The 17,680-nt window shown below is 43.3% G+C and overlaps 1 protein-coding gene across 1 annotated transcript in view; it reads right to left on the bottom strand.

Annotated features, from left to right (window-relative positions):
- Positions 1-12,615, bottom strand: part of ZCCHC24 (zinc finger CCHC-type containing 24) — a 124,088-nt gene extending 111,473 nt beyond the window's left edge. Inside the window, exon 1 of the mRNA XM_052798682.1 lies at positions 12,052-12,615. Coding sequence (XP_052654642.1) covers positions 12,052-12,291 — 240 coding nt within the window. The 5' untranslated portion in view covers positions 12,292-12,615. The remainder of the gene's footprint in view (positions 1-12,051) is intronic.
- Positions 12,616-17,680: the final 5,065 nt, after the last annotated feature.

Here is a 17,680-nt window from a genome sequence, read left to right as displayed (position 1 = left end):
CCTTTGGATGTGGCAACATTATTGTGACTATTCCACCTGAAATCCAGTGGGTTAACATTAAAAAAAAAGTAAAAAAAAAACCAAAACCAAACACAAACCAAACAAATGAAAAAACCTCACAACAGTCCAATACTAAAAAATTCTTCCCTATTTACAGTTGTTTAAAAGTATCTCTAAAGGACTTGTGAAAGAACCTGCTCGAGCTATAAGCTAGTATGATTTGTGCTAGTGGTTCTCTCCACGTTTGTTTTACTTGCACATACTGAAGTGAGGTACTGTAGCATTTCAATATTCCTATAACATAGTCTAGTCGTCAATTCTTCCACTACATGAAATAGTCTGTAACTGAAAAGTGATGAGCAAAGAATTTTTGATGACTTATTTTTGCTTTACTATGTTGCCAATCTAATAAATCAAACAAAAATAAAGCAGTCTTAGGTTCCAGAGTTAAGTTTAAGTCAGCAGGCACCATAGCTGTTTGAAGTTTGTTGGAAAAAGGAGTTGGGTTGCCCTATCATCAGTGTGGAAAAAGTAAGGTTTTCATATACTGTAAATTATAAACATTCTCTAGTCTATGAAGCATGTATGATGGTAACCAGACTAGCCATGCTAATTATTAGCCCTGCACTGAAATGTCAGAAGGTGCTTAAGTTATCAGCTTGGATTTTCATGAATATAAGAACCGAGTACATCCTCGTGCTGTGTCACGGATAAAACAGTAGGACAGACAAATCATTGCTTCACTCAATTGCTATTTTCATGTTGGAGGAGAGGGAAATCTCAAGCTACCCAAACAGTAATTCAGTGGCCTGTATGTGCTAATATACAAAACTTAAGTTGGGGACCTATATTTGTCTTCTCTGCTAGTGGCCCAAGACTTGCTTCTGACATGGGATTTATCTGAGGGGCCATGCAACATGTGTGAAAGCACAAGAGTTGCACCTGAAGACGATCACGTGTGGAAAAGAGCACTTCAAATCTGTCAAGTTTTCTGTGCTTCAGCTCTTTGTAAGTGGTCAAAACAGTTTCCTGGTTTTGTCCCCAAACTAAACATCCAGTGCAGAATCAATGTTTATGGCCAACCCCAAAGCCTTCTGAAAACAGAGGGATTAAATGAAAATACTGTCATAAATTTAGTTGTATTAATTTGAGCCAGAAGAAACAGAGAAGTTTAATTACCAAGGCTGAACTGGAAAACCTCTAAAACTGCTCCTGTATGGCTTATATCTACTTTAGCTCCTCTGATAAATTACAGATACTTTTACAGAAAAACAGTTTAAGAGTTTACTCAGTAACATTTTATCATTGGACAACTGCAAGCGAAGCTCATCACTCAGTGAAGAAAATCTTTGCCTGGAGTAAGAAAAGAAGACTTGGGCTTCTGTTTCCTTCTGAAGTCAATGTTTAAGTTAGCTGTCAAAAAATCTGGTCTTTGGGCTGACTTTAGTTAAATATGAAGTACTCAGGTTCCTCATCTAAAAACACAGATAAATATAGATTAAGTAAACCTTAATTAATACATTCCTGGCTAGTTAGATTAGCCAAGTATACCTTAATTCATCCTTCTTCTGTAGCGGGATTTAGATAAATACACGCTTTTATTAAACTGCTAACACTAATGTCTACTTCTAAATATTTTCAGATAGATGGCACTAGGACTTTCCTTTTGCAGAAACAGTATCTTAAGGAGAAAACTACAAATGTGGCATGACTTGCCAGTAGTTGTGAAGCGAGTCAATGGTAGGGTGATCAATCTTTAATCCAGCGGGTAGCTCTATCTAATCTAGTTATTTCAGATCTGACAGCTCGGCTGGTTGTGGCTTCTCAGGTTGTAATTCCTCATCACTGCTGAGACTCTGCAGAACAAGTGGGTGCAACACGCTCCTCTGTGTATGACTGGCGTGCCTTCATTCACAGCAAGGTTGAAGACCAATGCATGCCACCATCTTGCCTTGCTTTAAATCTGCTGATCTTTAATATTTTGATCCAAAGCTTTCAATGAGTTTCTCAGATCTTTAGATCTTAAAAATATGCTGCTCCCCATCTACTATACAGTGGTGTAGAAGTAACAAAACATTGACAGTTAAGAAGTTGCTCAGTCACCATCTTCAGGCTTGCTGAAGCTCAGGTAGGCCTCTTAGCTCTCTGCCGGTGGTGTGATCCTCCTTGTTTCAGCCTCAGGGAAAGGTTTACTGTGGACGTCAGTGAGGACGCTTGTTTTACACAATGTGCGGGGACCTCACAAAAAGCCTTTAATGGCAGAGGTGGAAAGGTGGGAAAGGAGAGGACAAAGATTTCCTCTGGTCAGAGGTGCACAGTCTTGGAGGAACTTTCTGAATCTTGCACCAAGCTCTGCAGGGATCCTTTTCGCCTGCTGAACGCTAAACAACTGCCCGCTTATGTTAAAGAGAAGCTCTAACACATGAGCACTATATTAGGGACAACGGAGACCATTCACATTGCAAATTACTTTAACACATCCCCACAGGAGCCTTCATTCCTCGGCCTGTCCCTGGACTGCCTGCAGCTGACTCTCCCCCAGGCTGCAGGCTGCCAGCCTCCCTGACCTTTCTGAGGGAAGGCCACAGGGAGGGCCTCTGCCAGCTACTTCAAACCCACAGCCTCCTCACATTGTCAAAAAACAAGCCTATTTTGTCGAGACAGGGTTCTCGGACTAGGCGGAGGAGGTTATGAAGGTTGTATAGCATAAAGCGAGGGGAGAAACGGATGGACATGTTTTGACCCCTGCACCTTCTGTTAACATCTCTGTTTCCTGCAGGAAATCTTGTCTCAATCTGACCTGCAGTTTGAAAAACAAGAGTCGGGTTTCCTCTCATTTGGTGGGTCTTTTGACACTCCAAACATAAGAAAAATAACACCCGGAAACAGATATGTGCCTGTTCAAGACGCACTTAGGAAAGCATTTACCTCCTGTGCAGCTCTTGTGTGATGAAAGGTTTTGCTAAGAAATGTCCATTTTGGGTTAAATAGAACTTTAAGTCTGAGACAGTTTTGTTTATATCATTTACATTCAGTAATGCCTTCTTGGCACAGAAGCCTCTGCGATGGCTGCCAAAGTTTAAAAGAGGCAAAGCTAAGGTCGCTGTCAGAGGTAGAAACAATACATCGTCTGCCCAGAACGGGCCCCTTGCAATGCACTTAGGGCCTTGGTTCCTGCACTTATGGGAAGACAAAAACTTTTATTAAGCTCAATATAGTGAGGAAAATAAATTATTTCCATATACTAAATGACAGGCTGGAATTTCATTCTGTGACTTCAGCTTTTGGATAGTTTTATCTACATTTAAAGCCACCCTCTTAATCAGTTGTGATACAGCACAGCTTGAAGTGTGATCTGAGCAAGTAAACCTAAAACCTCACAATCTGCTTGAGATAAATTATAAAATAACAATTCAGTAATCTGGTTTCCACGTAGACTTAAGGATTTTTTTTTTCCCAGGTTGGGTCTGTTAGAGGAATTAATCTATTACTCTATTAATTTCAGTTGCAACGTATGTTGGAGAAAGATGGTTATAAGAACACCTCTGTACTTCAAGGACCACTGATGCTCAAACCCTCTTAAGAGCTCTTACTAATCCCCCATTTTCAGGATGCAATGACTGTACAATAGTTCCTTTGCTTTCTGTGCAACCACAGGTATCCACAGCCCTAATGATTACACACAAATAGTTGCCTAGCAGGCTGGCTTAGTGTGAGGAAATATAGGCTCTGACTCCCCTGCTACAATCAGAACCAGGTTTAGAAACCTGGAACACCTAGGCTGGCAAGAGAAACCTACGGGAGCAAGCTGATCCCTTTAAAATGTTTGCTTGGTTGGCTGTTAGCTGGATGAGATGTAAATATTGATTTCCAGATTCCTGCGATCCTTCTAGGGTATTGCACTTGTGTTCATTCAAGAGACACCAAATCCTGCCATGTGCAGGGAGTAGGTGTGGGTGGTCATTTAATAGAGCAGGAACATATTTCTGCTTTGGATATGACAGCAAGAGTCCTGGACCATGAGGGCATTTGCTCATCTTCAAACTAAATCTGTAGAAACACAAAATATATTTCCTAAGATACAGGTTTGGAAGATCACGCACCAGCTCTCCTACCAGCAGCAGTTGAAAGAGCTAAGAAAACGGGCCTACAAGAGGTTTCTTAAAATTCCTCTTAGTCAAAGTATTGGACTTGTTAGTATTTGCTTACACCGAAACACATGACGAGGTAATGGGCTAGGCTTGTGATATGTTAAAACTTAAAAACCACCAAAACTCCCAACGGCTGCGCTGGCCTGGCTAGACGATGACGGACACAGACAAAGCCCAGGCCTCATAACCCTGCATTTATTCTGCTTTCCTCAAGTAAATCTGTCTATAATTTTAGGTTCTACTTTTAGTAGATCACAGATTGTTTGTAACGTTTCTGAGAATAAAAACTAACCTGCAGGAAAAAAGAAGTGATCTAAGTTGTGACACTTATGAAATACTGTCTGTCTGAATTATGTCAGCATTACTGTAAGATTTGAATAGCTTTCTTTATAAAACTTAATTGGTTCCTTTGATCCATTATAACTTCTCTGGAACCCAGACAGAACCTAAGTAAACTGCCATGAAGCAAAGACTTATATTCTTCCCATTTAATTTAATCATTTCATTGTGGCTTTCTGAAAGAGGAAGAAGGGCAATTCAGGGGAGTGGCAAAATGGGCACCAGGCTGCTGGCAATTTTCCTGGGGAAAAGAAACTGAGGAGAGGTATAAATATTAACTGTTATATTTCATGAAACCATTGAGAAGCTTTAAGGTGATACCCCGTATCACTTTTTAGGCAGCATTTATATGTATGCATCTAGTTTAGATAACAGAATACATTGGCTTTCATTTCTATGTAAATACATATTATCAGTATTGTATGATTTAGCTTTGTAATATCTGTGCCTGCACCTTTCTGCAGCTGCACTGTGTCATTGTTTTTCGTGCTTCTTAAAGTAGCATGGAAAAGATCCTCTGGTCTTAGATTTAAATATCGCTTAAATCAGGTGTCAGAGTCCTTTTATGGCCCACTTGAACTCTGAACTAGAAAACTTTTCTTTGCATTAATCCTCACCTAGTGACTGCCAATAATGTGGTCTTTTCTTCTAATTTTTTGTTACCAAAGTAACAGGACCATTGATAAAAGTTGTTTGCTATCTATCTTTTACAACTCCACAAAATCTCCCAAACAACCAACAACAATAAAAAGGGGAAGAAGGGGGAAAAAGAAAAAAAAAAAAATAAAGGAGAGGGGGATTGGCTTTTGGATAAAAGTAGTTTTGTACACCTTTTGGTTATCCATTCATTCCATACACTTCATAAATGAATATATTGATTCAAGTCAGACTTGATTGTCCATCTGATCATTTGTGCAGTTCATTGGAGAAGGATCGTCCTTTTCTGTTCTGAATAACTGAGTCTGTGTCTGCAGAGCAAAAGAGGAAGGGATGAAAAATCATTACCCAACACAAGCTACATCACCCCTTTGTTTGGGTGCCTTGAGATGGAAGACACTGTAAATGCATAAAATAACTGTAACTGAAAGCTGTGTGTATAAAATAGAATTGTAGCAAGAATTCTACATGCTTTTGCCTCCAATTATGGATTGGGGTTTTTTTTCTATGTACAGCCTGGCAAGTTTTTCAAGACATGGATATAGAGACAGAAAGTGAATGCCAGTGCTCCTCTCAATGAAAAGTTTGCATAAATACAAAGTCCCAAGTGTTTTAAAAGAGTTGGCAATAATTTTCAACTAATCAGGAAGAATACATATAATTGGTCTATCTTCTATCGCTAGCTTTTTTTTTTTTTTTTAACCTATCAAAAAGAAATCATTAGTAAAGCAGAAAGCCTGTATTTCTCTTCTGGAAGACTTGATTTAGGTTCAGCAATTAGTATTTTAGCTCTTGCCAGCTTTCCAAATGTGGTTCAGCCTTTGATGCGATACTAAGTAGCTGCGGAAGACTATGGTGGATAATACTTTTGTTGCCATGCTCTAAAGCCCATCTGTAAATCATGTTTGAACTAGTCAAAGCTAGAGGTAGCACAGGTGCGCTGCAGAGCTACAGCAACATTTGCTTCAGGTGTGGGGAGAGTAAGGAAGCAACGCAAGAGGCTCTGGCTGTTGGAGTAACTTCAACGCATCTTCACTTCTTACTTCCGGGAGCTTTCTGCTGTTCTTGGGTAAGGAAGCTCAAGTAAAAGCAACATAATTGTATTTATATTACTTGCTTAAGAGAACCAAATTTGGCTCTTGTGTATTCCCTTCTGCAATCAAATTGCTATTGGGTAATTCAGCCTCAGTGTAAAGAATAGGAAGAGTATCTACCATATGCAGTACAGTGCATTTGGGAAAAAAAAAAATTAATCCTGGAGAGTAGAGAAGTCTAAAGCCATACCTAGGGGATACAAATGGAAGAGTGTAATTTGTATGACAACTTGACTTTCCCATTTCTTATACAAAATATAGATCTTATTTTCAGACTCCACTCCACTTCCTATAGCACATTCACGTAGGTGGTATTTTTTTATTTCCCTGGCAAAAGAGGGTGTTTCCAAAGACAGAAGTAGCAAAGCAGGAGGTCACAGCTGCAGAAATAAGAACAGGGAGCAAAAAAGAATGCTTCTAGACTTAAAAACTTGATTTTTTGCATTTTAAAGCACATATCCAACTGGAATTGGAAATAGAGGAGTGGTTAGCTCAAATACCTGTAATAGGATCTGAAACTTTGACTCCAGGATAGAGAGTGGGCTGTGAAAGCTGCACTTCGTGTGCCGAGGCAATATCATCAAAAGGGCTCTAGAGCTGGCTGTGTGGGAGGACCCAGGAGGCTTATGCCGCCAAGATCCCCAAACACGTATTGTCTTCTGAGTAACAGAGATTCAGCTCCCCGGAATCTCTTATGAGGACCAATGCGAGAATTGACATTTAACTTCTTGAAAAGCAGTCTGAAAGGAGCTGACTGGGACTTTAAGTAGCCACAAAATATCTGTAACATACAGTCATCCTGAGGAAAAGAGCACAAGTTCCTCCAACACAGGAATTGTTGAGCTATTGCCTTTTCAATAAAATTTGTAGAAGGGTAAGGGCACTGAAATGTTGGTACTTATATGAAGAATAGTGAGAAAAATGAAGATGAGGAAATAAATCAAATAATAATTGCTATTATTAAAGGATACTTTCATGTACTGCAGGCAACCTGTACACTGTACTACTCTGACTGTCAATAACTATGCTTAAATAAGAGGAGATAATACTATGGTGGTTTATTCTGCAAGTGAGAAGCAAGAAGTCCTGACTGCAGTGCTGTGCACATTAAGCACTCTGTAGATCAGAAATACACTCTGTGTTAGAGTAACTACTAATATTCCACAAATTTAAGGGAATTGAAAATGTTTTGGAGCACGTGGCAAGTTCTGCTAATCTGCATCTCTGTTGTACTTGCCCTCAGACCGTACTGGTTGTGAGCAGCCCCTTACAAGGTGTTATGTTCTCTCTTTTAATCATGGCTGTTCACAGAGATATGACACTTAATTTAGTGGGTCAATGGTCTGATCTTGTATGGCAATCCCTGTTTTCTTCTGATACTATGAGAATGGTGAATTTTTTAATCTTATAATCATCCGCCAAATTAATTCATCTAGGCTAAATAACAGATCCTTCTTATCAAGTGTCAGGCTAGTGAGTATTCCTCTAATTCTATGAAAGACAGATGGAAAACAAGTTTGTCTGATATAAAAAGTATTTTCTGTAGAAATGCCAACTTCCTTCCATACATTTTTGTTCTTGACAGTGTTTCATGGGATTTTGTTGCTGTTGTTAATATATGAATGTCACTGTCATGCTAACTTTTCTTCTTTGGGAAGCTGCCTGATAAGCAGTATCTACCCCAGTGCTGCAGACCTGATTCTGTTTCACAGGGGTTTGAATGTTATTTTCCACAGTACACTCTCTCAACTGCTCTTTAATTCCACAAATTTTCCTTTCCGAGTAAGTGACCTGCACCTTACTGTAACAAAATGAACTAGCTCATGTTCTCTCATTCCCAATTAGGCCCTCTCTTGCCTATAAGGATTGGATCTGGAAGTCCCTGAGTCAGAAACATTAACTACTTTTTGGAAAGAGTGATTATTTTCTAAGCTAGTACATGCAGTTATTTGTGCTTAAATAAGATCTGGTTTAGGTCCGGAAAGTGGCTGCCATAGAGGTTTCTGGAAGGAATTCCCCTCTTGGAAAGACACGCGGAGTATTGCACATGGGCAAAGAATTCATTAGGACACAGGCTCCTTCTCATGTGTAAATATTGGCTTGCGCTGGAATTAGCACTCTACGTTCAAAGAAACAAGTTTGATGATTGTAATATGGTAATTTCTAGTTACCGGTTGCTGACTCTTCTTGACCGAAGTCAGCATTGATCTGGTAGGATGCCTACTGTGAGTATAGAAAAATACCATATGACTCTTTTACACCCTTTTTCTAGGTTTCTCAATTATACCACTCAGTGACACAAAGCCACAGTTACCTGGCTGTGTCTCAAACACATTAAATCCCATGTAACCAGCCCCACAACAAAACCTCAAATACTTGGCTCTGATGGATGGTGTTATAATGAGGGTGGAGCTCAGTTCAATAGCCAATTTAATGCATCTTAATGTTCTAACATGCTTTCGTTTCATATCTAGGACAATAAACGCTGCAGTAAAGTTTTATTTAAAGCAGGTCTGTTTTGCAAAATGAGTCTTGCGTATGGAACAAAACATTCATTGTCGCTTTACTGTTTAAACCTTTATTATTGCTTTTTTTTCCTGGTACAATGGGCTTTTATGCACCAAACAGCTGTGTTCATCATGTTTATTTAGAAGGCGTCCATTGTAGTGGAAAAAGTCTGGAGGACAAAAATCTTGGTGAAGTGCAAGACTACTCTGTGGGTGCTTGCACTTTTATTTTTTTTTCCTGTCCTGTTCCTTTGGTCAGCATGCAAGTCACATACACAGGCACTGCCATGCAGACTTGCAAACCCTGTATAATAGCAACTTTTCACAAGTGCTGTCTCTTACTCCAAGCATTCTCCTCCAGAAATTTTCAATTGCAAGGCAACATACAGGACGCGTGACTATTTTACACCCTATGATCCTATCGTTTCTCAATCTGTTGCTATTTTGGCCCCTCATTAGGTCACTTTCCAAATATTGTGTACAGCTATGCGTCAATCATTGTCGCAGCTCTGCTCCAGGCTAAGCCAAGCCAGGACAAAACTGGGAGGAAAAAAAATGCCAACCAAAGCAAGCACTGTGTAGAAAACAGTCAACAGTTTAACTGTGGAAAGCTATGTGTTGTTCTAAAGATAGTGTAAGACCACTTGATGCAAAAGCAGCATACAGTACTAATGCTCCCCAAAATAATTTTACGCAGTTGAAATACATACTGTATACCCAATGGCATCTGCAAATAAACAGATGTTAGAATCTCAAGAATTAAGAGCATGACATTGTAGGAAACTCTCGGGTAACTCCTGCCAAAAAAGCAGCCTAGTTTCCAGTTTCTGGAAAGAACGGAGCATCTAACATATCGACAGAACTTTTTTTGAGCAACAGTATCTCTAGCACCTTCTAAACCTTTCAATGAAAGCTGCTGTATAAGCAGGCAGCATTAGCCTGGGGAACTAACGGATTCCCTGCTTTCTTCCAGGTATATCCAGCAGGGCAGATGCATTCCCATGCCGTATGAGATGGCTGTGACCCCTTCCCTCTTTTCAGGTTACCCTGTACTGACATGTAGTTCAGGTAAAGATTGGAAACATAGAAGAGTCTCTATCAGCCGCACAATGAATGCTACTGTTGTCACAGCCTGGAAAATGAACTGGAACAAACTAACATGCTTGATCTTCTAAAAATATTACAATATCTGTATAGAATGAAATGGCTCCTTATTTCCTGAACGGTGAATGCTCTAGGCTTTCTACAGGCATTCTCAGTTGTTGTCATTCATGTGCCTCAGGAAACTGTAATGAGGTTAAAAGGAGCAGAATACAGCTCATGGATGATAGGAATCCATGCAGAAACACAGCTAAGGTGACCGAAAGCAGCGCGGCCAGGGGGAGGCTTTGAAGGTGCTGACTGCTCAGAGCTGCGGCTGCAGCAGGGGCCTGGGGAATGCCTGGCATACTGGGGAAATGATTCTCCAGAAGAAAGGAGAAAACAGTTTGGGGGGGGGGGGGGGGGGGGAAGGAAAGAAATGTGAGCCAAGTGGAAAGGGAAAGAGTGTGACAAAAGGATTAGCCCCTACTTGCAAACAGTATAGTAGAAGCAGAAAATGAACTCGGGGGAAACTTTAAGGAAAAGAAAACGGTTTCCCAGAGACTGTTTCAAAGGCTTCCTGGATGCAGCCTCCATTTACTTGTTTTTTCCTTTTTCTCCCAAGAAGAAAAAAGACCCGCTGTGAGCAGAATGTATCCTGACTTGAACAAACACAGACCTGAACGGAGTCCCAGTCTGGAGAGAGTCCATGTAGGCCAAACCCCTGGAGTCTTATCGCTGCTTGGGCACCACAAAGCTTGTAAGCCAAGCAGAGAGGGGCAAAATCTACAATCTGTAATCAACAGGTAGGTAGCTGGAAGTTTAAATTCCACTGTCTGTTGGTCCTTTAGCAAAATCAGTGTGCTTGTTAAGTCTGCGTATTTTTAAACTGGGTATGTTATGTTCTGCTTGATAAGGCTAGGTGCATCAGACTGAATGGATTTTGGACTATATACTTTCAAAAATAGCATCTGTTTTGAGACTGGATGTGCTTTGTGAAATTCTTAAGGAAGAAAGAATTTCTAATTAAGGAAAAAAAGAATGTGTATCTATAACTCCAGCTCTTAACTGCTAACAGCTATAACAGCAGAGTAGTTGGGGAATTTGATTTGGTTTTAATTAACAACCCCATACCTTTGCTGACAGAACAGAAATGTGTGTTTTGACAGAGAACACTTTTTAAACCTATGCTTTAATGTAAATGGTGCTGGGAGGACTCTGAAATGTCATTCTGTAAGAAGCACTGGAGCGGGTCAGATGCATAGTCCATCTAACCCTCGTTACACAGAGCCACCGTTTAATACCTCCGGCAAGAGCCCCACGGTAGGGAGTGAAACCATTGTTGGGTCTTTTCCGGAGAGGGGGTGAGCTGTGGTGTACGAGGTGCCACTTTGCACTATCTCCATGCATGTGAAGTCCCTCCAATGCAGAAGTGCTTGACCTCAACAACTTCCTGTGACAGAGAGTTCCACAGTGAATTGTCTTTGCATAGCCTAGTTTTTTAGCTTCCTTCCCTCGGGTTTCATTTAGTCTTGTTCTTGCGTTATGAAATGTGCGCAAAAGTTTTTTCACTCTGTTTTTGTCACATTCCTCTTGATACCTCTTCCTTTCAAATAATGCCGGCCTCTGATCTCTCTTAAGCTATACATATTTTTTGTATCAAGCTTTGTAAGTATCACTTTAAAGAAAAGGAAAAAAAAAAGGGGGGGGGGGGATTTTTGCATGTTACTACGGACGTAGCACACTTTGTGTCCGTCCGTGTCCCCCGCCCCGTACTTCTGGCACCGTCCCGGCTGCGCAAAGGAAATCGGTGTAACCATTTACCAGACTGTCAACACGGTCGCCCCTCGCCGCTCCCGGGAGGCGGCGGCGGGCGGCTTCGCCAATGCCGCTCCGGCGGCGGCGCCTCGCCCCGGCCCGGCCGCCGGCCCGTTCGCGGGACGGGCGCCGCCGCCAGCGCCGAGGGGCCGGGAGCCAGGGAGCACGCTCCGGCGGGGCGGAAGGCTCGGGGCGGGAAGGGGCCGGGGTCGGAGCCTGCGCGGCCGGCCGAGCCTCCCCAGCCGTGCGGGGCGGGTAGCGGGGCTGCCCCGTCCCGCCGGCGGGCTCGGGGAGGGGGGAGGCTGCCGAGGCATCATGGCGGTCTGTGGCCCGGCGGGGGGGGGGGGGGGGGGGGGCAGGGACAGCGGGCCGGGGGCAGCGCGCCGGACGGCGGCGCGGACTCACCTCGCTGCGCTGGAGCTGGAAGAAGCTGTTGAGATAGCTGGAGCTGAGCGAGGAACCCAGCTCCGGGGTGCTCTTGGTGTAGCCGAGGTCGGGGTGCTGGGACGAGGAGGGCTCGGGTCTGAAGGCATCGAAGGCGCTGGCCTGGTGCGTGTCTTGCAGCGAGAGATAGACCCAGTTGAGGAGCTGGGCGGGCTGGTAGACGGACGCGGCGCTGGTGTCGATGGCTGACAACAAGCTCATCTTTCCCCCCGGGCTCTGCCGGCGGCGGCTGTCCCCGCGGTGCCGCTCCCTCTCCCCGCGCTCCGGCCGGCGCCGCTTTCCCGTCCCTGCCCGGGGTGCTTCCTCCTCGCCGCCCGGAGAAGAGGAGAGGACGGGCCGGGGGCTCGCTGCCGGGCCCCGCGCCGCTCTCGCTCCCCCTAAGGCCGGCGGCGCCCGCCCAGCCCCAGCGCTCCGCGCAGCACGGGCATCGCTGCTGTTGTGCCGCCGCCCGCGGGCTCCGCAGGAAACTTTCTGCGCTCTCCCTCCCCGCCCGGCCGGCCGGTGCCTGCCCCGCTATCTGTCTTTATTCCCACTCCCGCAGGCAGCGGCGGGGAGGGGCTGCCGGCGCTCCGGCAGCGGCGCCGCGCCCCCATAGGCCTCCCGCCCGCCGCGGGGGTGCGGGGGGCGGGCGGCGGCGGCGCTTGCTGGATGCACGGGCGTCCCGGCGCCGCTCCGCCCCCCGCCCGCCCGCGTGTGTGTGTGTGCGCGAGTGAGTATATGTAAGTGTGTGTGTGTGTGTGTGTACGTGTGTACCGGCGGAGGTCCCCAGGCCGCTGGCCGGGGGTGTCCCCCGGCCGCTGGCGACTTGCCCGCCTGGTTTGCGCCGGCCGGCTGGCTGGCTGGCTGGCTGGCTGGCTCGCTCGCTCGCTCCCCGGCCTTCCTTTTCCTCCTTCCTGAAGATTTTTACGCCAAACACGCGCAGAGCCCTTCCGAGGGCTCCTCGCCGGGCCGTTTCGGGGTTGTTTTTAACTTTGCAAGTTTCGCTCGTATCTCTGCCGCCCGGCCTCCCTTTCCACTCTCGTTTCTGTTTCTTGCCGGTGCTAGGAGCTCATCGTAATCTGAGGTTCCTTCTCATTAAATCTCTGTCGGAGCTCCAGGTTCACGAAGGCTTGCTCGGTCACTGAGGTTGTGCCAAGCCTTGCAGAGTTAGGGTTTCCCAAATAAGGCAGGCAAGCGGCGCGATGTTCCCTTTGAAATCCATCGAGGTAGCCCTGGCACAGGCTCTTGGGGAGCCTGGCTGCGGTGGGATACACTGGAGTTAAAGCTGAGTAGGCCTTTTAAGGAGTCGGTAGCACAAAAGAGGATGATGAATGATTCTCCTTTTAGGATGGAGCCTGAGTGGGTAAGCTGGTAATTACAGTTTGTAAACTGTTCCCTGCTGCCTTCTGTGCAATGAGTGGAGTGGAGCAGGGCAGCTATTTCTTGCTTTGGTACAAACACTGTAGCAATCAAACTAGGAGTTTTCTTTTTAAAACCAAAGGAACTCCCAGGAGGTAACTTAAAAACTCGAGCAAAGCTCCTTGTGCTCCTTCCTGAGTGACAGGAGGGTAAAAATTAATGTGTCTTCCCAGTATGGTCTTGAAAAAAAAATGCCTTCTTTACCTAGAAAACAGGAAAAAAAATCTGAACTTTGAAACATCAAAGTTAGCATCTATGTTTGCTGTAATGAGCCATATGTCTCTGCTAAGATTGAAGAAAAATCGCTGTTCTGAAAAGGCATGGTTACAAGCAATAGAAAATGCAGGTCAGCATACGCGCAGTAGAAAATGCTATTAAATTGTCAGCTGCGAACACCTAAGATGGATGCGTTTTACTTTTGAGAGCAGGTAGTTAAGGCAGCACAGCTATCTGCCTGCAGGAACGTAAGTGAAGGTGAAGATTGTAACTTTCCAGAACTGCAAGGCCAGGTAAAGTTTGGAACAGCTGAGTCAAACTAAACTCCTCTAGTGGTGCTAATAGTTTTTGGTGTGTTTTGGTTTGTTGGTTTGTTTGGGTTTTTTTAATTACAAAGTCCTGGCAACATTATTGCAGTTTGCTCATTTATAAGCTATCTTGGTTTACAAGCTCTTTGGAGCACATCTAAAGATGTGCATGCATATCAGCACGAGGAGGAGCAAACTATGCCAGTGTAAAGGGTCTCTGTAACTCTGTAACTGTCCATAGCATAGATCATAATAACAGAAGAATTAAATCAAATTGCATCCGAAACTCAAACAGTTACATAGTGTTTTAAAGAAGCAAAAAGGTGAATGAGGTTTAGTGACTTAATAAATAGTGGAGGAGGATTTTCCAGGATTTGCTGGTAAATGGAAAAAGAACAAGAAATACAGGTCACATCTGAGGAGCTTGCCTTTCTGGCAGATGGTGATAGTAAAGTCAGTATATGGTAGAAAGTCTAGGAGGGGGAACTAGGCTGAAGCTCTTTGTTTTGTTGTTGAGTTTTTTGTAGGCATGCTAATTCCTTCCTTAAACACAATTTCTATTCTTATCACTTCCCTCTTTTACTTGATAAATTAAAATAAAATACATGTATTTTTATTTGACAGCTCCACTGTTGACTCTGTTTAGCAACATGCTGTGAAGCAAATGGGAGTTCTGAACAAGCAGGAAAGATAACGTAACAGGGTCCTTGTAGTAATAGCAATCAAAATAGAGAGTGGCTGAGGTGATGCAATGTTTTGGATTAAGAGGTTTTGGTATATTTTGATACTTTTTTTGGAAACTGAATGTAGTCCTCATTGTATGTAGTTGGTTGGTTGGTTTGATTGCTTTTAGTTAGGCAGCAATGGGGCAAGGGAAGGCAGAGTTGGAGTGCATTTATTACAGCAGCTGCATTCAGAGGTACAGCAACCCCCTGTGATGTTAGGGACACCACGCGTTCTATCAGATGCATTTGAATGTTGAAAGTTTTTTGGCTGTAATTTTCCCTTGATAGTAGCCCTGGTGGCTTCTGGTAACCATGTACAGGAATAAGTGAATTGAATAGACACTTTATTTAGCGTATCAAGATAGGGAAAGGCTGCAAATGCCTCCACTATTAAAAGCTTAACCAAAGAGCACTCACACTTAAAGATTCAGTTGTCATCCTAGTCTTCTACTGGAGTTTCTTCTGGAAAACAGTTTCTAGGCAGTTCTCCTCTCTTTCTGGACTTAATACTGCTCTTCGTTTAGCAAAATGCTGCTACCACATTTGCTACAGTCCAGTTATGTTCAAGGTAGTGTTTTTTTTCATTGTAAGTCCCCTCTTTCTTCACCTCTAGAAGTCATAGATTAGTGAGGAGTAGGTTGGTGCTAATGATCCATTTAGCAGATGCATCACAGTAGAGGAAAAAAAAGTTGTCAAGGTCAATTGTGTCTGTAGTCCTCTGAAATATTTGAGACAAAACTATCCAATGGCTGCAAGATGTCTTCAGGACATGCACATAGTTCCTATTGATTATGTTGGGGTGACGTATAAGTGACATCAACTATATGGACTATGCATCAGCCTTACACTGGTGAAACATTTACCCATGACTTTTACCCATGGGTAAAAACTGGTTTTACCCATGAGTGGTGCTAATGAAGTAAAAAACAACTGGAACTGTAACATGAAACTTTAAATGATCTAAATGGCCTAAGTGACTTGTAAAAAGGAAGTCTTGATACAGGTCAAAGGCAAACACAGAGATAGGATCCAGCTCATTCAGCCCTATTCCCTAAGTAGTGGGTGACCGTGTAATTTATTCAAAATTACCTTAGAACTGCTCGCTCAGCCTGTTCCCTTTAGTGAGCTGGACTTCTTGTGGCTGCTCTCTTCCCAAGGCATCTTTGCAAGAGCAGGGAACATCACTTTCCATTTCTGGCCAGGACTTGTTGTTTTGTTAGCCTATTGTAGTCACGTTCCTGCTTTCAGTATTCGTACCTTTAGATGATGTCAGCCTTTAAACTGCACTGTTCTCCATATGTGATTTTTTTTTTAATTTTATTTTTTATTTTTAATGGTACTCCATATTTTAAAAACTAATGTGGCCTAATAGCAAATATCCTGGATGCTCATGCTTTTAGAGATCATGGTCTGAATTGCTGTCACCTCAGTCTGCTTCTAGATTAGATGGGGCTCCAAAAGGAAAACAGAATGAATACCCCAACCTGCTAATAAGACTAGAGAAACCAGGTAAATTGAACCCACCGCTGGGTTCTCCGGTTCCTGTAATCAGGATATATGTAATGCAACAGGCCATTCAGCTGCAGTGTAGCTGGAACATTCCAAGCAAATTTTTTTCATATGGTGCAGCAGAGATTCTTATCTTATTATGAAATAATTTAGCTATGCAGTGGAAACAGAGTGTAAGCACTCTTCGAATTACGAGAAGGCATTTCAGCAGAGTTGTTAAACGGTAAAAGTACATCTGCATGTGGCATTTCTGACTTATGGATGTTACAGCCACTTGTGCTTGCTATGTAGGAACAACAGTTCTGCTGCCAGCAATGAAACATAGCATAAACCAAAGTTTGTGAAAGCAAGTCTACAAAATGCGTGTGCTTGGGTATGTTGCACCACATATTTTTGCACCTGTCTAAAGGCTCACCTGAAACCTAGTGCTCGAGTACAACAGTCAAAATTCCTGTTTTCTTCCTCTAAGCTACAATTCCTCCTACAGCTTTGACATAGAAAGTTCTGGAAATGGAGGAATATGAATTTATAGCTCATTCATTTGGTAAATCTATACCATACACAGTAATGATTTGCTGTGGGTGCTGTGTGAAGCACAATTCCTGCAGGACTCTCTCAAACCACCAAGTGGGTAACTGGTGTAACAGATCTTCTTGGAGCACACAGGTTTTGCACCTGGCCAGTTTATGACTTTGAGTCTTGGGGCCTCCCTGTGTTCTCTATGTTAAGATGTCAGTGCATTGCTGAGTAATTGCATGAAAGATGCCACTTCTCTGTGCTTCCCTGGGAGCTCCACCAGATTCTTTCTTCCAATAATTCTAAACTCTCTGAGTTTGCTTGCTGAGGTAGAACAAGGCTTTGAGAAAATAATGGTTAGAGCAATTGCAGGAGACAGAAGAGAACAATGGAGATAAAGATAAATGAAACGATGATTAGTGGATGGCACAGGTCATAGTGCTTAATAGGAGATGAAGAGGATGAGAGGGGACTGGTGGGACCTGTGAACAGAGTGGCTGCAGTGGGATTGGAAGCTGGGATTGTATCTAAAATTAGCTTTTGATTAATGGGGGATTTGACTACTTTTTGTGGAAGTATCAATTGTCCTTAAGTGAGCTCAGGTATGGAAGCAGTATTTTATTCATGATATGGCAAACTGCTTGCACCACGGTTGTCACGGAGCATAACGCTACCACCTGTTTCAACATTGCACTCACTGATTTCTTCTTAATGCCTTCTTTACATACCCAGGATTATCTGTGGGTTTGCTTTTTGTGTTTTATTCCCGCTTTCCATTAGGCTGGATAACAGCATGAATATTTCTTTTGTTCACGAGTATATGCATCTTATCCATTCTGAGTGGCCATGTTGATTCTAGAGTGGGCATTTCTCTTAATTAGCACTAACCCTGTTGCAGGAAAGTTTGTTTCCTAGTTA

This window comes from Harpia harpyja, chromosome 10, assembly GCF_026419915.1.
Source record: "Harpia harpyja isolate bHarHar1 chromosome 10, bHarHar1 primary haplotype, whole genome shotgun sequence".
Taxonomy (NCBI): Eukaryota; Metazoa; Chordata; class Aves; order Accipitriformes; family Accipitridae; genus Harpia; species Harpia harpyja.
The sequence above is the reverse complement of the archived record's forward strand: the minus strand, read 5'-3'. Positions and strand labels throughout refer to the sequence as shown.